The sequence below is a fragment of the Ciconia boyciana genome, chromosome 7 (assembly GCF_034638445.1).
Source record: "Ciconia boyciana chromosome 7, ASM3463844v1, whole genome shotgun sequence".
NCBI lineage: Eukaryota > Metazoa > Chordata > Aves > Ciconiiformes > Ciconiidae > Ciconia > Ciconia boyciana.
The window spans coordinates 12,521,903-12,542,868 of record NC_132940.1 but is presented as its reverse complement, the minus strand read 5'-3'; the positions used below and the strand labels follow the sequence as shown (position 1 = coordinate 12,542,868).

The following is a 20,966-nucleotide window of genomic DNA, read 5'->3' as shown; positions in this document are numbered from 1 at the left end:
CTTTGCACAGCCACCCCTTTCACAGGAGCGGGGCCACCATGGGCCCACCTGTATGGGGTCCCCTGGATCTCCCCCTGTGCCATGCCCCACACAGCCCCCTGTCCACGAGCAGCGTCACACCCACAGCAGCTCCCGGCTGTGCCCTGGAGACATGAGAACCAGCCCAACCCGCAAGGAAGGTGGAGGGGATGGGGTAACCCCTGCGGTGAGCCAGCACCTGGGGCTGTCTCCAAGCCCCAAGGGCTGTCCATGGGGGAGGCAGCCCTCCCCTCCGTTGGCAGCCCCTCCTGGGCAGCTCCCCCTGCGCGGGCAGGGCTGTGACCAGTCCCAGCCCCATGGGGACAGCCAGGCAACCTGGAGCAGGACATGCCACTCACACAGAAACTTTCCAAGCAGGCAGCCTCGTTAGCCTGCAGCCCTGCGAAGCAGAGGATCTTGTTCCCTGTCCCCTGCCCCCGGCTCACTCCCCACCCCAGGGACGCTCCTGGGCTTCCAAACCCCTGCTGGGCCAAGGCACCCAGGGCATCGCCTCTGCCAGCTCCCATGAGGGCATCACGGATGGGAGCAGCCTCAGGCCACAGCCATGGGGCAGCACAGCCCCACGGCAGAGCCCACCCTCCCACGCAGTCCCACTAGCAGGGTCGAAGCCACCCAGGGCCACAGGCTTGGCCAAGCCGCCTGTGCTCGGAGCAGGGGGGGACCAGGGCCACGTGGTGCCACGCCAGGGCAGGGGCAGCAGCTCCGGGCCACGTGCCACGTCCACCGTCCCTGCCAGCGGTGGCGGGGACAGCTCAGCCACCTGTGTCAGCACATTCCCCAGCAGGTGATGCCACGGGAGGGACACGGGATTTGTCATCCCTGCGCTGGATAATCCGACGAGATGAGCCAAGACGAGGCGGCCGGCTCCGCCGGCGGCTCGCACAGGCTGGCCGGCCCTCCCTGCCGCAGGACCGCGGGGTCCGGGCCGCCGTGCGGCGGGGAAGCAGTTAACGCCACCCGGGGGGCCCGGGTGCCGGGGCAGACCCCACGGGCGACCCGGGGCCGGCGTGCAGCCGCGGCACAGCCGGCGATCTAGCCGCTGGCCCCGCTCCAGCCGGGGAGTTATATAAGCCCGGGGAGGTTGCGCCGAGGCGGTCGAGGGCTGCCGGGGCAGATGACACGGGAGGCAGCGTCCCGGGGCGCGCAGCCCGCCCGGACGCCTCCGGACCCCGCCGCAGACGGGGCCCGGGGGTCCGGCGGGCCATGAGGGCTGGCCCCGGGGGGCTTGCCCGGCCTGGGCTGTGCCCCGGCGGCCGGCTCCGGCCAGGGGAGCACGTGCGAAGCGGGGCCGAGCGGAGGCGGCCCCGGGATTTGGCACGCTTGCAAGGAGCACTCGAGAGCCCCGGGATGGACGCGGAGGGCCCTGGGCGGTGACGTAAGGACTCGCACGGGCTCGGCTCGGCTCGCCAGCCGGCCCCCATGTCTCCGGGGCCTGCGACGGCCCCGGCGGAGGGAGGCAGGGAGACGGCAGAGGTAAGGAGCCGGGCGGCGGGCGGCCCCGCCGGGGTGGACCTGGCCGCGGGGCGCCCGTGGGCCGTGGCCGCGGGGCGCGGGCGGGCGGGGAGGCAGGGCAGGGAGGCCGGACTCCTCCTCCGGCGAGGCCGGACGTGAGCGCCAGGCGCACCGGTGGCCCGCGGTGGCTCGGGGTGCGTGGGACGCCGGCCAGCCCCGCCGCGGCCCACGCGCTGCCGGGATGGCCCCCGCCCTGCCCCCCCAAACCCATCCCCGCCGGGTCCCCACGGGCCCGGGTGGCCCGCTGTGTGCAAGGGGTCCCCGTGGGGCTCTGCCCCCCGCCGCCGGGCGTGGGGTCCCCGCGGGGCTCTGCTCCCGGAGCGCGGCGGGAAGGGCTGAACTCGTCCCCGGGGGTGTCCTGCGTCCGTCCTGCCGGCGCTGCGACCCGGGCTGTCGGGGCGGGGAGCCCCGCGCAGGGGGCGTCCGTCCGTCCGTCCGGGCTGCGCGTCCGTCTGCCCGGCCGCCTGCCCGGCGGTGCCGAGAGGTGTCCGCCGGCCCGGGGGTCGGCCGGCGGGCGGGTGGTGGTGGCGGGCGCCGCGTGCCGCCGGGGGTCCCGGTGCCGTTGCCGGCGGGGTGCGAGTCTCCGCGGGCGCTCGGCGGCGGTGCGGGTCCCGGCGCGGAGCCCGTGCTGATGCGGGTCGGGCTGCGGCTCCTGCTGCTGGCGGGATCCCGGCGCCGTCCTGGTCCCGGGGTAGTCCCGGCGCCCGTGAGGGTCGGAGTCCCGGTCCCGCTGCGGTGCGGGTCGGGGTGCCGGTCGGGGTCCCGGTGCCGGTGCCGGTGCCGGTGCCCGCCCCGCCGGTCAGGTGACGGCGGCTGGAATTTGACACCGGCGGCGGCGGCGGGAGCGGGATGGAGCCGCCGCTGCCCCGCACTGCGCGCCCGCCCGCCGCCGCCGGCACCGGCACCGCACCCCGAGGCTCACCGGGAGCGGCACCCGCACCCCGAGGCGCAGCGGGAGCGGCACCGGGACCGGCACCGGGGGCAGCGGCGGGAGCCGGTGCCGGTGGGGCAGCGCCGGCCCCCGCCCGCGCCACGCCCCGGCGCGGCGGCGGCGGCGGGCGGCGGGCGGCGGGGGGCGGCGGGGAGCGGAGGCGATGCGGGGCGGCGGCGGCCCGGGGGATGGTCCCCGCCGCGGGCACGGTGAGTGCGGGCCGGGGCGGCGGGCGGCAGCGTCCGCCCCAGCCTGCCGGCGGTGCCGGGCCTCGGCGGCGGCTCGTACCGGGGCTGCGGGGGGGGGGCGGGAGGGACCCGCTTCGCCGCCCGCCCCCCCGGCAAAATCCGCGGGGCGGCGAGGGGGCCCGGGCCGCCCCCGGGCAGGGCCCCGCCGGACGGCTCCCGGGGTGCTGAGACCGGCCCGGCGGCGGGAAGCGCTCGGGGCCGCGGCGGGGACGGGGTTCCCTGCCCGGCGAGGAGAGGCGGGACCCCGCTGCGGGTGCCCGGGGGGCACGGGGACGGTCTCACCCGCCTCTTCCCTGGGCTCCCGCCCCGGCCCTTTGGGCACGTCGGGCAGGTCTGTGCCCCGGCTGCCCGGGCGGCGGCGGGGGGGGAGAGCCCCGGGGCGGGGGTGCCCGGGCCGGCGCTGCCCGGCGCCCCCCGGCTCTGCTTTCCCCGGGCTGGAGCCGAGTTTGGTCTCGCCCGTGTGCCCCACGTGTGCGACTCCGGCCTCCCACGGCTTTGCGGGGCGGGTGCCAGCTCCGCGTCACACGTGGGGTTGATTTCTGACCCCCCGTCACTCCTCCTGCCAGGGGCAGCGCGGTGGGATGCCGGGCCTCCGCCGGCTCCACCGGTGCCCACAGGTGCCCGTGGGGGTCTCCGGGCGTCCCCCCGCGCTGCCAGGCAGGACCGGCGGCTGCAGGGCTGGCACGGTGAGCAGTGGCAAGCGAGGCCCCGGCGTAGCCCCCTTCCAAAAGCGGCCACCCCGTGAGCTGAGACCCTCACCCCGGGGCTGGGGCACCTGCTGGCCCTGCGTGGATTCGCTTCGCCAGTGGCTCCTGCCTCCCCCGGGGGCCTGGTGCAGCCCACGGGGCACCCGCTCCCCAGCGCCCCATGCACTGCGTGGGCAGCGGGGCTCTCGCCGGGGCTCTGCACGGGTGGGTGTGGGGTGACCCGCACAGGGATTACCCCAGCACGCTGCTGTCCAGCCCCCGGGCGGGGGACACATGGGGCGGGGGGTCAGGCAGGTCCTCCCATGGCTGGTCCTGATCCTCCCCCTGGAAGGGGCTCCCGTGCCCGGTAACGGCCCCGCTGGGCCCTTGCAGCCGTGGCAGGGGCAGAACTCAGCCAGATCCCCCCCATGCGGGAGCTGGGGTTCTGCCGCGGGGGGTGCAGGTCTGGCAGCCCCGTGGGGTGCCCAGGAGCTTGGCTCAGCCCTGCCCGTGCTGGGGGAAAGCAGGGGCCGAGCAGGGCCGGCTGCTGCCCCTGCCCGCAGGGGTGCGGGGCCAGCGTGGGCTGGGGTCCTGCGCGCTCGGGGAGCTGCGCCTGCGGACGGGGCTCCGTGTCTGCGGAGACACCGGCAGGGCCGGCACCGGGGCTGCCCGGGAGCGAAGGGAGGCTGCCCTCGCCCGGCGCCCCGCCGGCAGCGCTCCCGCCGGCAGCGCTCCCGCCGCAGAGCCCGGGACCGTGCTGCCGCCGGACGGGAGAAGCCTGAATTGCACCGGCTGCGCCGTCCTGTCCCGTCCCGTTCCGTCCCGTCCCGTCCCGTCCCGTTCCGCCGGGATGCTGGGGCCGAGGGGCCGCGGCGGGGCGGCCGGCTGCGGGAGCGGGGACCGGGGGGGCCCGTCCTCTCCCAGCGGGGCGTGGGGACCCTCGCTTGGCCCCTCCGGGGGTGCCGGCCTGGGAAAACCATGACCTGGTGGCAGCGGCTGGCACGGGGCCACTGGCCGCCACGGGAGCGACGTGCTGCGTGGGCTGTGCTTGGCCAGGCTGCGGTGGCTGGCGGGGCCGGGGGGCCTGGTGCCAGCCCTGCCTGCACCGGGGACTCATCCTGCCCCGTGCACAGCCCCCGGAGGAGGCACATGGGCCCAGCATTGCCCATCACGGCCCCTTGTCATGGCGTTGCCATTGCAGGGTGACATGAGATGCAGCAATCGGGACTTGGGGACCATCCCCTGAGATGCTGGGGGAACTGATTTTGTCTCCTTGTACCGGTGGTGCCCAGCTGTGTCCCTCCATTTTTTGGCCAGGAACGCTCTCCTCAGCATGTGCCATCTCAGCTTTGCCATGGAAGCACCTGAGACATGCTGGGGCAAAGCCATGGAGGGGACAGGGGAACTCCCTGCTGCAGGATGCCACTGAGCTCCAAGGGGACAGTCCCATCCCAAGAGACAGGGGATGCAGCAGATGGGCCAAGGAGGTTCAAAGCCCCCTTGGGACCCACCTCTGGGGGATCCTGGCTTGGGACACTGGGGCACAGGGGCCTCCCCGCACCCTGAGGGAGCTGGAGGAGGTGCAACGTATGGCTGCAGACTGGGAGTTGCCCCTGCACCTCCTGGGGGACATTACTCCCCTGAGACCGTGGTTGCTGCTGCACTGGGACCATGCATGGCGGGGACTGAATTCCCCTGTGTGTGTTGGGGCAGCGGATGCTGGGCAGTGGTGTTGGGGTGAATGACTACAGCAAGCCCAGCATGGTGCCCCGCGCCCTGCCGTATCCCCACGGGACCTGCCTGCCCATCCTGCTCCTCGCATCCCCACTTGCCTGGGCTGCTCTGGGGCTGCGTGTCCCAGCTTGGCGCAGGCAGCAGGCTGGGGAGCCAGCGCGGGGCTGTGGGGTGGCTGCACCCGAGGACTCTACGCTAATGGATTTGGAGTTTCCAAGGTCAGGCTCCCACCATGAGCAAGAAAAACATTCCCAGGGAAGGGCCATGGGAAAGGCCCCCCCCCGCAGCGCTCCCAGACCCAGCTGCTGCCTCACGGCCCAGCCTGGCATCCCAGGCCGCTCGCACAAGGAGGCGGCTGCATCCCCCTGAGGAGAGGTGCTAGGCGAAGGCTAGGCCGCCCCAGCTGCCAAATCTCCAGGAAGGGGTGTGCGGGGGGTGGTGAGGGTGCCTGTCTGTGTGGGGAGGGGACGGGAGGGCATGCATGGGGTGCAGGAGGGGTTGCGGGGTGCTGGGGGGCGAGGGAGGGGATGGCATGCTTGGCAGGGGCAGGGAAGAGGTGTGCCAGCTCCCAGCCAGCCAGCTCAATGTCCACCCCATCCCCTCTGCATGGGCACTGACCCCCACCTCTGTACTTGCAGCCAGCATGGAGCAGCGAGCGGGGCCACCAGAGCCGAGACCTGCAGGACCCACCACACACCCACAGCCCAAGGTGAGCCCAGGCCTGGCTGGCTGCAATGGCCAGGACCACACGTCCCCGTCCCCATCCCCAGCTCACGGAGCCTCATCCCTGGTGTGGGGACCCTGGCCAGGGCTCACCCTGCTCTGCTGTGCTTTGTTGCAGGAGGGGATGCTGTGGGGGCTCCTTGCCATCCTCTCGCTGCTGGCTGGACTGGCCGCGGGCACCCTGCGAACGCCACACTGCAATGAGACGCTGGACACGGCCCCCACGCTGCGGGGCATGGCCACTGCCAGCCCGGCTGTGGAGGACAGCGTGGAGGTACCGCTTGCCACTGCCTGGAGCCAGCTGTACGGTGCGTGTTGGGGCAGGACCCCCAGCCTGGGCACGGTAGCCCTGAGCATGGGGCATGCGCAGGTTGGGAGCCGCTGCAGGGAGCCCCAGCCCGTGCGGGGCTGCCTCTGCACATCGGGGCTGGGCAGGAGGAGCTGAACGCATGGGGCCCCATGCTTCATGCTGGGGATGGTGGCAGAGCCCTGGGAATGAGAAGATGCTCGGCTGGGCATCCACCCACCCCACCACCCTGCGGGCACCGGGCCAGTGCCATGGCAGGTGGTCAGGAGGAGTCTGCAGGTCATGGCACAGTACAGGCAGGCTCGGCGGGCCCCAGGAGGGCGGCGGGTGTGGGATGGGGGTCTGACGGTGCTGTCCCCTCCACATGCAGGGGACAATGCAACGACAGGTGGCCCGGGCACTGTGGAGCTGGTGGAGGACCTGCTGCTGCGTGCTGAGCGCTCACCGCCGGGTGCTGGCAAAGCCAAGAAGGGGGCGCGGAAACCTTCACGGGGGGCCCGTGGGCGCAACTGCCACATCCGCAACCTGATGGTGAAGGTGCGTGACCTGGGCCTGGGCTTCAACTCAGACGAGATCGTGCTCTTCAAGTACTGCAGTGGGTCCTGCCACCGGGCACGCAGCAACTATGACCTGACGCTGGGCAGCCTGCTGCGGCAGCAGCTCATCGCCCCAGGGCCGCAGGAGCGGGTCCTCAGCCACCCCTGCTGCCGGCCCACCCGCTACGAGGCTGTCTCCTTCATGGATGTGCAGAACACATGGCAGACGGTGGAGAAGCTCTCGGCAGCCGAGTGCAGCTGCATCGGCTGAGGAGAGGGCTGCCGGCTCGGCCCCGGCTCGACACATGCCGGCAGACCCTGGCTTGTGGTGCACAGCAGCGCCGATGCTCGGAGGAAGGGTCTGGCGGAGGCAGGTGCCCCTGGTTTATGTGGCCATGAGGGACCAAGGCGAGATGGAGCCATGATGGGGGGTGGGTGGCCGAGCCCCCTCCCGCTCAGTGCCAAGCAGCTGGTGCCACCGGCTACGTGGGGTCCTGCCAGGGTGCACCCCCGCTCAGCCCTGGGAGAGGAGCTGGAGGGGACACGGAGCATCCCCACTGCTCGCAGAGGTCTGCCAGCCTGGTGCCCACCAGCAGCGCTCAGCTCGCCTGCACCCTGCCTGGACTGGTGCTCCCGCACCCCTGCTTTAGGGGAGCTGGGGCCAAGCGTCGCCCGAGCTTCAGAGGGGGACAGAAGGGGGGCAAAACCTCCCTGTCCCCTCGGGCGCCCCGGGACTGGCGGAGGCTGGAGCAGCCCTGCAGGGAGGGGACGTCCCTGTGGACAGGGGTGCAGCGGGGCCAAACCGCGCCAGCGCGGGGTGGGGGACCCGCACCTGGGCTGGCAGCAGCCCCCGGTGCTCTGCAGAGCGGCGGGGCACGGGCAGCTGCCGGGACCCTTGCCCGGCTCCCAGGGCGGGGTGGCAGGGTCCCCCCGCTGTCCCCGCGGTGCTGCGGCACTAAACTATTTATTACTCTAAATTATTTATTTATTGTTCTCGAGCGGCAGCTCCTATTTATGACTTTGGGCCCCCGGGGGCCGCGTGTAATTTAACCCCAGCGCTGCTGTGAAGCCCTGGGCAGCGCCCCGGCCCCGGCCCCCGGTGCCCCGTGCCCCCAGCCCCCTTTTTCTATTATTTGTAAAATCCGAGGGATAAACTCTATTTTTGTACAGTTGCCTTTTCCTGTAGCAATAAAGCGATGGGCTGCGAGTCCAACCCCTGCGTGCGCCCGTGATGGGGGGGACAGGGGTGCCCGGCGTGTTTGACACCCGTGGGCTGGCAGCGGGAGGGTGGGAGGCGGTGCTGAGCGGGGGCTCCTGCCCGCACCACGCGTGGGGAGCAGGGGCGGCGCTCGCTGCCGGTGCCCGGCAGGGGACGCGCGTGGGCCGGGACTACGGCTCCCGGCGTGCGGCGCGGCGCTGCGGCAGGTCCCGGGCTGCCCGGCCGCGCCTGCGGGGCAGCGGGGCGAGGCGGTGCCGGAGCGGAGCGGGGCGGCGGAGTCGCTCGGGGCGTCCCTCGGGCGCCTCCCGGCCGGCCCGACCGCCGCTGCCCGCCGTGCCGAGCCGAGCCGCGCCGCGCCGCCCCGGTGCCGCCGCCCTCGTCGGGGCGGGGAGGCGGGTCCCGCCGCGATGCGGCTGCCCGTGCGCCGCCGCTGTCGCCCGCCCGCCGCCGCTGCCGCCGCCTCCTGAGCGCCGCCGCAGCCATGGAGCGGAGGGCGGAGGCGCCGCCGCCGCCGCAGGGCCTCGACTTCACCGTGGAGAACGTGGAGAAGGTGAGCGAGCCGCCCCGAGCCCACCCAGCCCACCCGCGGCGCTGGCGGGGCGGGGGGACGCGGCTGCGGGGTGCTGATGCTGCCGCGGGGCTGCGGGGGCTGCGGCCCGGGGGGCAGCTGCTCGGCGGCGCCGGGCCCGGGCGGGGCGGCATCCCCCCTGCCCTGCCCGCCCTGCCCGCCGCGGGGGCGGCGGGGACCCGCCTGCGCGCCCGGGGGTCCGGTGCGCGGCGCGGGGGGTGGAGCCGCCGGCTCCTGTGCGCCGGGGCAGCCCGGGGAGGGAAAATGATGTGGCAGAAATGGGCGCAGAAGGGAGGAGTTGTGTCTCCGACGGGCGTCCTCTGGCTCGCCGAGCTGCAGCACCGGGCAGGGAGAGCCTACGGGTCTAGTCCCGGCTGCCCCCGACCTCAGGCAGGGAAGGGAGGGCACCCGGGCTCTCGCCAGGTGCTGGGAATTGTGGGGAAGTACGGCTGGGAAAAGCCTTTGGAGGGCGGATGGCCCGGTGATGCCTTTCGAAACCTGGGCTGAGCCAGCCCCCGTGCTCCTGCTGGTGCTCGAGGTGCTCCCAAGCAGCTGCAGGGCAAGAGGAGCGAGGTCGTGATTGCCGAAAGCTGGGACGCGGGGAATGGCCATGGCAAACCGAGGCCTGCCAGCATCACGCTGCTGCTGGGAAGGGCCCCCAGCAGCCTCCGCATGACCTGGGGGTCATCACGGGGACCGAGCAGGGCACCCCAGCGAGTGCGGGGGGAGGCAGCCGAGCAAAACCCTTCCCTTGGGCCATCTTGGAAGTGATGGGGGCAGGGCAGCGGAGGATGCATCCCTGAAGGGCGAACAGCAAGAGAGCGCTTCTCCCTTCCGCTCACCCTGTAGCCAGACATCTGCTCGGAGACTGACAGCCTGTCGATCCATAGCTCTGTCCCCAGACAGCTAGTGGGAATCCCAGCGTCCTCATTTTTCCTTGATAAGAATAGACCGAGTTCCTTGCCAAAGTGATGCCCACGGGCGTGCTGGTGGGCACATGGCTTGTGTTTCGCACCCGTCCCTACCCAGCAGCTTGCCTGGCCTCGCGGGAGGTGTCGGGTCAGGGATGTCAGGTTTGTAAGTGGGCGCCGGTTGCCTTTGTGGCCGCAGGTGAGACAGCCCACCTCTGCCAGGGAGACAGAGACAGAGCACGGCCGGGGGGATTAACTGACGTCTGGAAAATGCTACATTAATACAACCTTCTGCAGTTTAATCTGCATATATCCAGGGCCGCTGGATGATTTTGCCTTCAACTTCCTTTCTCTTCGGCAGACACAAACCGCTCCTTTGTTTGCACCAACAATGAAGCGCACACTTGCCCAGGAAGGGTGGGCAGTGCCAGGGCGGGGGGTGCCCGGCTCTGGCTGGGCGAGGTGGGGCTGTGCCGAGAGGCAGCTCGCCCTTGCCGCGCTGCTCTGGATTTAGTCTCCTGCCGCCTGGGAGGAGGCAAAGATGCCCTCTAGGATGCTTTGGCTCCCCTCCCCCAGCCTGCCCGGCTTCTCCCGGGTCTCCGCAGGCTTTGCCATCTCGGTGGTGTCCTCTGAAGATGAGGCTGTGGAGTGTGGTGAAGCTCTGAGCTGCTGGCTGGGGGCAGCAGCATGGTCCCTGCCCAGAGGAAGAAATGTGGGGTGGGATCAGAAAAAACTCAGAGGTTCAGCAGCTCGGAGCCCTCCTGTGTCTGTCTTTCAAGGGAGGGCTGTGGGGTGTTTCTGGTACAAAGCGAAGGAAAGGTGGGGTTTGCTGGGGACTGGGCTGGTGGGAGGCAGGTGGGTAGAGCCGCTTTGTCAGAGGTGATGCTGGTGGATAAATAATGCTTCTGCTGGCCTGGGCTCTTCTGCCTGCCAGGTTTTGTGCATGGCTCTATTAATAACCTTGAATACTGATTAAAGTTGGGGTTTGACTCCGCTCTGAGTCAGTTAGTGATAAGTGCTGGGGTTAGGAACAGCATAAGGAGCTGGTTATCTCTTAAGTCAGAGGGTTGAAGCCTCTCCAGGTCACCCACAGTGGAAGTCATCACGTGTGGCAGTTGTAGCCAGGGAAGTCTCTGGTCAGACCGTGCCCGTCACGCTCTTCTGATGGTTTTCGTGGGGAGGATTTGCATCCCTGGAAGATCCTTCTGTACCCCCGCTGTTGTTTATTATGCAGTGGGCTGGGCAAATGCCCTCGCAGTTTTGCAGGGCTCTGGGTGCCCGTGTAGCTGAAGAGGATAATTGCTGTGTTTATCCAGCGTGATGTGTGCCAGAGAGAGCCGGTTAGATCCCTCCAGCTGTGACCAGCGGTTGCAGGGAGGCCGGAGGCTACAGATGCTGTAGGCTGGGCCCACGCTGCCCTTTGCCAGCCGGCAGGTCTGAAAGCCTGCGGGCAGCAGGCAGGCAGCTGCCTCCCTTCCTAAGGAGGTGTCAGGTTCAGGTGCTGTGCCTCAGGAGTCATCTGAAAGTTGCTCCCTGCGTGGTTTTTTTTTCTCCATTTTTCCATACGGAGCTCTGCCATGACACAGGGAAGGAGCGGGGCTGTGCTGGGGTTGAGCCGTTGTGGTACGGCTACTGTGTCAGCATCCCCCAGTCCCAGCTGAGGGCTGCTCGGCTGCTTTTTGTTGTCTTCCGAGCCTGACCTAGATGCTGCTCTGGCTTCGGCACAGCTAGAGCACGCTGGTGTGGCCATGCTGTGTGGACCTGCTGGGCGGCCGGCTGGCAGCTCTGGGCTGGCTCTGCTTCCCCTGCACCTGCTGCTGAGCAGGGCTCTGCTGCTGCGGCTGGAGGGGTCAGCGGGAAGGGAAGGCTGGGTGAGCCGAGGGCTTCAGGCTGTGAGGATGCCTAAACGGTGCAGTCGGTTTGTGACCTGCATGCATTTTTGCGTGCCCAGGGGCTGTCCCCGGTGTGACTGACAGCCAGGAGATGGGGTGACGCTGCCCTGGGGAGGTGACGCTCCTGGTGCAGTATGAACCCTGCTCCGGTGAAGATGGATTGCAGACGTTCGGTGCCTGCTGGCTGTGTCCGTCTCGGAGGAGCAGTGCACAAGCAGGACTTGTGCCTTGCATTTTGGTCCCCCCCGGGTCGGGGGTGGCAGCACCTAACACTGCGGGGTTGGACAGGAGAGACCCTCTTTACCTGCTTTCAGTGCAGTTGAATCTGCCCCAGCCGTATCCCCCTTTTTGAAATAAGAAAGAAGGCAGTGCCATTCCTCTGTGAATTTCCCAAGTGCCTTTTCTCGCCCTCTTTTTTTTTGTCTGATTCCTTCCAGGTCTTTCCTCCCTTGGCCTGCCTCTCATCCTCTGGGGTGTTTATAATATTCACTGACGTCTTTTCCCTAGCACATTAGCGGTCTGGCATCTCTGGGCCTTCCAGATTGCCGTGTGCCTCTCTGGAGATGCCTGATGAATGCACAGAGTCTCTCTGGCAGGATGGGTAGGCGGGGTGTCATGGAGCTGACATCCGGAGCCTACCGTGATGGGAGAGGGGTGGCTTTGATCACCACTCCTCAGAGATGCTGAGCCTCAGGGATGTGGCAGCTGCTGGGGCTGCCTTCCACCTGGGAGGAGAAACCCAAGTGCATCTGCTTTCTTCAGAAAAAGGTTATTGCCTGTCTTCAGAAACCTGATCAAGAGAATTATGGATGTGTCAGGATGGGGGAACGGCATCCCCTGTCTGGTGCACTGCTGGCAGTGGCTTGGCCACTTCTTCCTTAGAGGCTCATGTACGTGAGATGTGGCAACCATGCCAGGGATGGTAAGTTAGGGGCCTCGGGAGGAGAGATTCTTACAAAATTGAGGGAAGTGAGGAGTCACCTTGTTTAGCATTTAAGCAGATCTTCACTGCAAAAGCAGGTTCCATGCAGAGCCAACCTTGGCTGAACACCTTGCTCCTTCCTGTGTTGTGGTGGTGATGGGATGAGAGGGCAACAGCTTGTGTTTGCCAGGGCTTGGCTTTGTCCTACAAGGGCTATCACTGGAGCCTCATCTCAGCTCCGACGTCTTACAGAGCAGGAATGGGTGAGGTCGGCACCTGGGTGCCAGCGGGGATTCCTCTCAAAACGCTTGCAGACTTGTTCACCAAAGTGATGGGGAGAAACACGAGATGGTGGGCAGAGGTGTTCAGGTCACCCTTGCAGCTCCTCCTGGGCTCTGTGCTCCCAGGGTTCCTCCCTGGTCCTGCTCACCCTTTGCTTGTGCAGGCCCTCAGCCACCACCGCTGAGAGCACACGTCTCCTACAGCCCCGGTCCCTGCTGGGGACCACGCTGTTCTCTGCAAAGGGCTGCTGGCAGCGAAGCAGCAGGAGGGATGCTGAGGCTGCCCAGCCGTGTCTGGGCTGCAGCCCCTTCCGGACAGCCGAGGACTTGGTGTGGGCAAGCTGGACTCAAAGAAGGGTGTAAAGTGGCAGCACCTCTTATTAGGAGTGGGAAGAAAAAACATTCTTTGGGACTGCTGGCAAAGTGTGGGTGCCTTGAGCAGGAGCAGCATGCCTGGCAGCACACGCATGGGTTTTATTTTGCATCCATTTGCTATCCTCGGCGCTTCGGCAGGCTGCCGCTGCCTTCCCGGGGCTGCTGACTGCTCAGCCTGCCCTGCCGTGGCAGGGGGAGGGCAGGGGGAGGATGGCTGCTGCGCGGGGAGGCAGGGATGACGTTCCCTTCGCTTGGCAGAGCTGTGGTGATGGCTGTGTTGTCGCAGGCCTGGAGCGCTGGCGGTGCGAGCGCGTTCAGCTAGAAAGGACAGCGAGAGACTGCAGCAGCAGACATCCCCGGGGGTCCTGCTGGAAGAAGGCTGGTGGCTGCCGAGGGGCCGCGGCCACTGTGGCCCCTGGCATGGCACGGCTGTGGGCATGGGGCAAGGAGCAGAACAGGAATATGTTTTGCAGCTTGCTGTTTTCCCTGCCGGGTTGCAGACCTCAGAGCTGTACCCACTGTTACCTCCATTAGCTCAAGCAGACTGGCCCCTGGAGAGGACCCGTCTCCCCGTGGAGCCCCCCAGGAATGGCAGACAGCACGCTCCTGCTCTGTGGGGCTGGAGCCGCACGTCTGGGGCTCCTCTTGTCACCCTACAAATGGCACAGACACAACACCTCTCTGCTGCGGACCCTGTGTTAATGAATTTATGCAGTGCAGTCAGGAGACAGCCTGCTGGCTCTGGGCTCCCTCCAGAAGCTCCGAGGGGTGAGGGCTGGGAGATGCTGGGCTCGTAGCAGCTCCTTTTCCCTCGTGATACCAGACTGCGAGCTAAGATCAGGTGCCTTTGCTTGGCAATAACTCTCCCTGGACTGGTCCCCCTCCCACTGTCCAAAGTGACCAGCGTGGGACCTCTGACCCATGCCTTTTGGGCAAGCTCCCCTGCCCCAAGGCAGCTTACTTCTGGCTCTCTTGAGCAACCGATACCACTCCAGTATCTAGACCCTAACTGAGACTTTGGCCGCAGCTTTTTAGGGCAAGGAAGAGCCATCGTAACAAGCTTGAATTATTTTCAGCCAAGCAGAGCTGATGTTGGAGAAAGCTCCTTCCCTGGCCAAAGGGCATAGCTGACAGCCGGGCTGTTTACCAGCTCTCACGTTACAGGTCTAATTGCAGAGGAGGCAGGTCTGGTGGCAGCCACCCGTTCAAATCGGAATGCACAAAGCCTCCCTGTTAGATGTCGCTGCCCGATTTCATGCCTTCTGCTTCTCCCTCCTGGCGCTAATGAGTTCTCCTCGTCATTTCCAGTGCTTCCTGATGGGCCTGAGAGTGCTGGCCGGCACGGTGTTGTCAAAGTCCAAGAGCAGCCAGTGCCGGTGCCTGCCTCTGGGATGAGGACGGTGCCTTTCCTTGCTGGGGAGGAGTGCGCTGGGTGTTCGGGTACCCTTCTGCAGGGCACGGTGCTATGCAGCCTCCTCTCCCACGCTCTCAGCAGAGGGTGGTACTCAGCCAACGTGTGTGGTAGGCTAGGGGAAGAGCCTAGTCTTCTCCCAGGAGTTTCATCTGCTGCTTTGAGCTGGGCTAGGATGGTTCCAGTATTGATGCCCATCCTTGGAGGTCCTCTGGAAAGCTCTCCCATGTCGTGTGGAGCACCAGATGGGGTGCACTGTCGGCAGCCCCGGGGCACGTGCTGCCTTTTCTCTCTACCTGGCATCCTGCAAGCAGGCAGGAACAGCCGTGCTCCGGCCAGGAGCGGCCACGGCCGGTCCCCTCTCAGGCAGGGTGCTTGGGGAAGGGGGGTGAGAAGGCCAGCAGCCGCGTTTTTCCAGAATATTCTTCTGACTTCCAACAGCTTGCAGCATGACTCTTCAGCATCAGCTTTGTTTCCATCCTCTGAATAACTTAGTGTAGTTGGTAGACTTTGTCTTCTTGCCGCTCACCCTCTCCCCCCAAGGTGCTGAGCAGCAGAGGCTCCAGCTGGTGTCCCCCGGGGGCCTCTGCTGGAAACCTCCCTGGAGGATAGCAGGAGGAGCGGGGCTCTGGGGTGGTGTTGCTGGGCAATGGATGCCTCTCCAGAGAGCTAACTGGTGACAGTGGGCACCGCTGCAGGGCGGACAGAGCATGAGGGGTGCAGGTGAGGTGCTAGGGTGGTGGTGGTGGGAAAGCCATCTGCGTCGCTGGAAAGCTGACCCTGCCTGGGGAGGGGTCTCGTGACCTCATTGCTCACCGTTCCTCTAACGCAGCGCTAGTGACGTCTCCCCAGCATGAGCGTCGAGGGGAGCATCTACGATAATGCTCCCTCTTTGCCATCGTTACGATGCAGCAGCCGTTTTTTTGGCTTAGACAGCGCCAGAGTCTCTGCTGCCTGGGCTGCATGCAGGATGCTCGCACAGGGGATGCGTGCAGGATGCTCACGCCTGAGCCTCACGCTGGGCTCTGCCTGGTCGCTCGCTCCTCTCCCTTCAGTCGGGTGATCCCATGAAAGCACTGGGGTCTGCTTGCTTGGAGGCGGTGGCAGAATGAAGCCTTAGCCAGCAGCGCCGGCGGCCTCAGCCAGGCGGGAGGATGAACCTGCAGCTGCTTCCCAGTGGGCAGGCTGTGTACGCCAGTCCCCACTCTGCTGCCCTGCAACGTTCCCCATCACCCACGGTGCTGTGTAAGGCTCACCCCGAGCGCACATCGCGCCGGGGGCTCGCTTCGGTGTGCCCAGAGCGTGCGTGGTGCCACGCTTTCCCTGCGCAGCTCCCCACCGTGAGAGCATGAAGCAGCAGCCCTGAAGCCAGCAGAGGTGATCGGCTGGGGAGCTTGTGGGTTGGAAACCCAGCGCTGGAGGCCAGGTCCATCCTCCACATGTGGTGTGGTCCGTACTTTACAAACCTTGTATGGATTAGAGGTTAGGGCTCCTGGGGCACAGCTTGTGCCTCGTAATACATGATGCGATGCACAGGGATGTTTTTTTCCCCCACAATTTTCTAAGTGTTAACAGGAAGACTATTCAAAATAGAAGAAATCAATTAATTAGGGAATGTGTGGGAGTGTAAACGGAGAGGCTGGGAGGAGGTGGGGAGGGGTCCTGGGCTAGGGAGCAGGCGGAGGGGACTGCTGCCAGCCTTTGCACCTCGTCGGGGTGTCCAGCAAGCGGGGAAGGAGAAGAGTGGGCTGTCGCTGACTCTAGGAATCTCAAGTGAGAATTCTTTTGGAAAGAAAATAAGCATCAAGCTCTGATGAGAGCAAAGAAGAGACTGAGCTGGTAATGGAGGAGATAGTTGGGAGCTCCAGCTCCAGCCCTGCTGCAGGATGACTCAGTCTTCAGCGAAAGAGCAGGGGTAGGAGCCAGGTTCCTACCCCCAGGAGTGGTTGAGCTTTTAGCACATCTGCAGCTACCGCTCAATAGCGAAGTAAATGGTTGCTTTGGTGGGAGGGGATGACAGTGCTTACCTCTGCCCCAGCAGATGAGCGATGCTTCAGGCAAGAGTCCGAGATAACCGAGAACAGAGCAAGGTTTCAGGTAGCTGCTGCTAACTGAGGGCTCCCCTTGGCCGCTCTGTCGGGACAGATTTCTCTCTCCCCATGTCCTGCTTATCTAGGGTTAACCTTTTCTGTGTCAGGAGAAGTCTTTTAGTGGGACAGACGCCTGTCCCTCTGCAGCCCACGTCGGCTGGCTCTGTCTCCTACGACATACTTCATAACCTCTTTCTTTCTCACAAAGAGGTTATCCTCGTTTCCCCCCGCCACAAAGTCTTGAACAGAGGCGTTTCAAATGATGGCCCAGGCAATGTCATCTCTGTAAGGTTCCTGCCATTTTGTCCTGCTCTTTGGTCTTGTGCTGGGAAGCAGCGGGAGGCACAAGCACTTGCTTGGGAAGCTTGTTCCTGTGCCCCAGGCTTCCAGCTCTGCATGCTTAAAAATAGGGTTTAAATCCTCTCCTGGGTACAAGAGCCACACATGAATTTCATAGAGCTTTTTAGGGGGGAGGAGGAGGATATTTGAGACCTGGAGCCAGGATGGGGACACAAAAAATCCTCTGCACCTGCTGGAATCATCCTCCAATTTGATGCTGGGACACGATGGGTACCTGATAGCCTGGCAAATGCCATTGCTTTTCCTTGCTCCTGGTGTATGCAGTCAGTGATTTGAAATGAAACGCACTGTGCCAGGCAGGAAACCTCGCTGCTGGAAGATGGAGTTCAGGCAAAGGGTAGTTCTGTCCCCCTCCATGTGTGCAGGCGTCGCTGGTTACCAGTTGCACCCGCTCAGGATAAGTAACTAATTAATGTTGCCCTTAAAATCTATATAATATTCCTCTGCAAATAAAGCCTTGCAGCTGCGTGAGGCTGTCCACATGGATATGAGCTCTGCAAAGCAGTAACTAGACTCAAAGCTGTCGGAGCAGGTAAGCGATGCTCTCCTTCTCCGCACGGGGAGACGGAGCGAGCAGCCCTGGGCTGTCCTGGCAGGTGGTGGCAGAGGCAGGGTGAGATGCCAGCACTCCTGGCCCAGCTGTAACTGGGCGGGTTTGGGAATACTTCAGAGGGACTCCGTGGAGGGATTAATCCCTGAGCTTAGTGACTGTGGGTTTCCAGGGCTCTATACAACCTGACAGATGGAGATATCTGCAGCGGCTCTTGTGTTCCTTGGGCTCCCAGACGCAAGCTTTGGGCCACACATGCTTTCTGAGAGCCGGTGCATCCACAGCACCTTTCTGAGAGTGGGTGCAGGTGGAAGGCAGGGGTGCCAGTGTGCCGTGTCCCTTACAGCCCCCTCATGCTGCAGAGGGGTCCTGCGCCCACCCCAGTGACAGTGCATCAGCAGGAAAGCAGGCCGGTTTGGCATGAGTGAAAGCAAGGATGAGAGATGACTAAGGAAAAGAAATTTCCAGAGTGTTGCGTGAGAGGAGGAGGGAAAGAATGCTTTGCAGGTCCTCGCCTGCTGCCAGATCGCTCTCGCTTCACCCAGAGCCCAAGGAGGGAGGCCAGCTAAGGCAGGCTGATGTGGGGAGGGGGGCTGGCTTTGCAGGGCAGCAGCTGGCGGGCAGCCCGGGTGCTGGGCTCCATGCTGGTGAGCCTTCCCCCAGCGGGACTGTGCTCCTCAGCTGCTCTAGGATGCTTCCCTCTCCCTTCCAGGCTCTCCATCAGCTGTATTATGATCCAAACATCGAGAACAAGAACTTGGCTCAGAAATGGCTGATGCAGGCGCAGGTCTCCCCCCAGGCGTGGCACTTCAGCTGGCTGCTTCTCAACATGGACAAGGTGCCCGAGATCCAGTACTTTGGTGCCAGCGCTCTCCACATTAAAATCTCTCGTTACTGGAACGACATCCCGGCCGACCAGTACGAGACCCTCAAGTCGCAGCTCTTCACCCACATCACCCGCTTTGCCAGCGGCTCCAAGATCGTGCTGACCCGGCTGTGCGTGGCGCTGGCCTCCCTGGCCCTCAGCATGATGCCGGAGGCTTGGCCCTGCGCTGTGGCAGACATGGTGCGCATGTTCCAGGCGGAGGACTCCAACGTGGACGGGCGAGCGCGGTGCCTGGCACTGCTGGAGCTGCTGACGGTGCTGCCCGAGGAGTTTCAGACCAGCCGCCTGCCACAGTACCGCAAGGGCCAGGTACGCAGCGTCCTGGCGCAGGAGTGTGGCTCTGTCTTCCCTTTGCTGGAGCAGCTGCTGCAGCAGCAGGACTCCCCGGGTTTCATCAAGCAGAAGGTGTTGAAGTGCTTCTCCAGCTGGGTGCAGCTGGAGATCCCGCTGATGGACTGCGAGAACCTCATCCAGGCAGCTTTCACCTCTCTGCAGGACCCGGAGCTCTTCGACACAGCGGTGGAGGCTGTTGTCAATGCCATCTCCCAGCCCGATGCCCAGAGGTAAGGGCAGCCTCTCCTGTGTGCTGTGGGCTGGTGCTCCTGGGCATCAACGGGGGAACAGGGTGGGGAGGAAAAATCTCAGGCTTTTTTCTAGCTACCATCGGCCATGGAGGTGGTGATGACAGGGTTTGGAAGTGGGAGATGTTAAAAGCAGCCAGAGGCTCCTGGTTTCACATGGTTGGTCCTGGAAGGCTTTGCACCGTGGTTGACTTGTGGGGACCATGTAGTCTTGGGCAGCTGCAGCCCATCTCCACCCTCCTCCTCCCAAGCGGAGGAGGATGCGATGCTCCCTCCTGGTTCCTCGTGTCAGACCCTGCAGTGCCCAGCCAGGGAGCAGCTGCCCAGCTCTGGCCAGGGGGAGTTCAGAGTCCCTCCTCTGCCTCGTGCTCCTTGCTGGTCCAGCCAAGGAGCTGATTTGATGCAGAGATAATAAAACCAGACCTCTCGGTCTTCTCCCTCCTCCTGGCTCCAACAGCTCGTGCCAGCCGAGGACTCGTCCTTTGTTTGTGGCCATGGCTGCCCCTGGTGCAGCTGAGCTGGGAGCCAGGACTGGGGCAGGTCCTGCCGGGGCCGCGCTGTGGGGCTCCAAGCTCATCTGCTTGGCCGCGTTGTCTGAGCTGCTGTCAGCTCTCGGGACCGATGCCTGCAGAAGGGAAAGTACATCTCCTCCGGTTCCCGTGGCCACATCCCCTCCTGGCTGCTTAGCAACCTTCCCCCGAAGAGGAGGGTTTCCTTGAAGGCTGGGCTGAGCTGCTACCGCTGTGCATCCCTGTGCATTGCTGCACATCGTGCAGGCTCTGACCCTCTGCAGCGGTGCGGTGCGGATGCTGCTGCTGCTGCGGTGTGAGCCCCGGTCCTCCCACTGGCTTCAGGGCAGGGACAGCCGGTGCAGTCCCCGGCTCAAGGGCAGCCTGGGGCTGCCCTCCGAGATGACAAGGGGGTTGCATCTGGAGACTGCAAGTCCCGAGGCGCAAAGGGACCCGTCAGGATTTTGATGCGTTGCCAGGTGCAGGGAGGGGTTGCCTCTTGCTGCCATTCAGAAGATGACCACAAACAGCTTTTCCTTGTACCCGGCAAAGGCTGTGGGCCAGCCCAAACCCTTGTAGCGGGATTGGTACAGAAAATGAGAAGGCGAGAGAAGGTGACTTTGCAGTTCTGAAACGCTGGGCTCGCTGCCTTCCTCCTTTCCGTTTCCTTTGAGTCTCAGAAGTCCCTGGGCTGTGATTCCCCACCTGTGTGCAGGAGCCTGGCCCTGCAGCGCTGTTCTTCAGTTGCATTAAAAGCACAAGCTTTCTGTTGAGCTTTCAAAGTGAGTTTTAGTGAGAAGCATGGCTGACAGTGGAGTTTCCTCTCTGCTCCCGTGCTGACCCTCCCGTGCAGTTTCTGGTCCTGTTCGGTCCTGCCACACTGGTGGCTCCCTTGCAGCATCACTGGCACTTGCTCTCCATCCTTCTCCTTGGAGGCACGATCGGCCACGGCAGAGCACCCTCCCTGACCGTAGGCGTGCGGGCAGTGGCCAGGACGGGGCGGGCACCCGGCCTGAAAGGCTGCCCAGTGTGTGCGAGCCTGGCGCAGCCCCCTCCTGGGGCGCGGGGACAGTGGTGGCATTGTCACGGGGCCACCCTGCCAGGCAGCGTGTGGTGTCAGCTGCTCCAGGGAGGAGCAGGACTGCGCTCGGTGCTGAGATCTAGGATAGCTTCAGGAGCGGGGTAGCTCACAGAGCTGCCACTTCCCAGCCCCGGTGGGCTCTCTCTTCCCCTTTGTTCCTTGTGTCCTCTGTCCGCATCCCTCCTCCCGCTTCCCCTGGTGCCGGCTGTCCCACCCCTCCGGCTTTGTTGCTCAGCCATAGCAGATCCAGCTCTTCCCCGAGCCCTCAGGGAGTCTCCTGACCTTTCTGTCTCTTTTCTCCACAGTCTGGGAGATCCCTGCTGCTTTTCAGCCGCTCTCTTCCTCCGTGCTCTCTTGCCTTTGTTTCTGCAGGGGCCTGGCTCCCCACTGCCTTTGGCCGCAGGCTCAGAGCATCCTTGGTGCTGGGCTGCTGACATGGTCCTCTCCAGAGCTCTGTGGGGCATTGCTCTGTGAGAGGATTAGTCTCAGGGCTCCCCGCTTTCCCACGGGTTCCCCTGGGTGTTACGGACCCTGTGTCTTTCCTCCTCGCCCCCTCCCAGGTGGCTTCATTGACATTGCTGGGGGGGCGATCATGCAGGTGTGCTTCTACTGTC

The 20,966-nt window shown here is 65.1% G+C and overlaps 2 protein-coding genes across 3 annotated transcripts in view; both read left to right on the top strand.

Moving 5' to 3' along the window:
• The first annotated feature begins 5,631 nt into the window (after positions 1-5,631).
• ARTN (artemin) lies at positions 5,632-7,450 on the top strand. The gene is made up of 3 exons (XM_072868195.1): positions 5,632-5,859; positions 5,992-6,181; positions 6,551-7,450. Exons 1-3 carry the CDS (start codon positions 5,632-5,634, stop codon positions 6,985-6,987), a joined length of 855 nt encoding a protein of 284 aa, XP_072724296.1. The 3' UTR covers positions 6,988-7,450.
• Positions 7,451-8,145: 695 nt separating this feature from the next.
• Positions 8,146-20,966, top strand: part of IPO13 (importin 13) — a 33,145-nt gene continuing 20,324 nt past the window's right edge. The window contains exons 1-2 of one of the 2 annotated variants that reach the window (XM_072867203.1): positions 8,146-8,485; positions 18,008-18,744. In XM_072867203.1, the coding sequence (XP_072723304.1) occupies positions 8,417-8,485; positions 18,008-18,744 (806 nt within the window). In that variant the 5' untranslated portion in view covers positions 8,146-8,416. The remainder of the gene's footprint in view (positions 8,486-18,007; positions 18,745-20,966) is intronic. The other variant, XM_072867204.1, reaches the window with a different exon arrangement.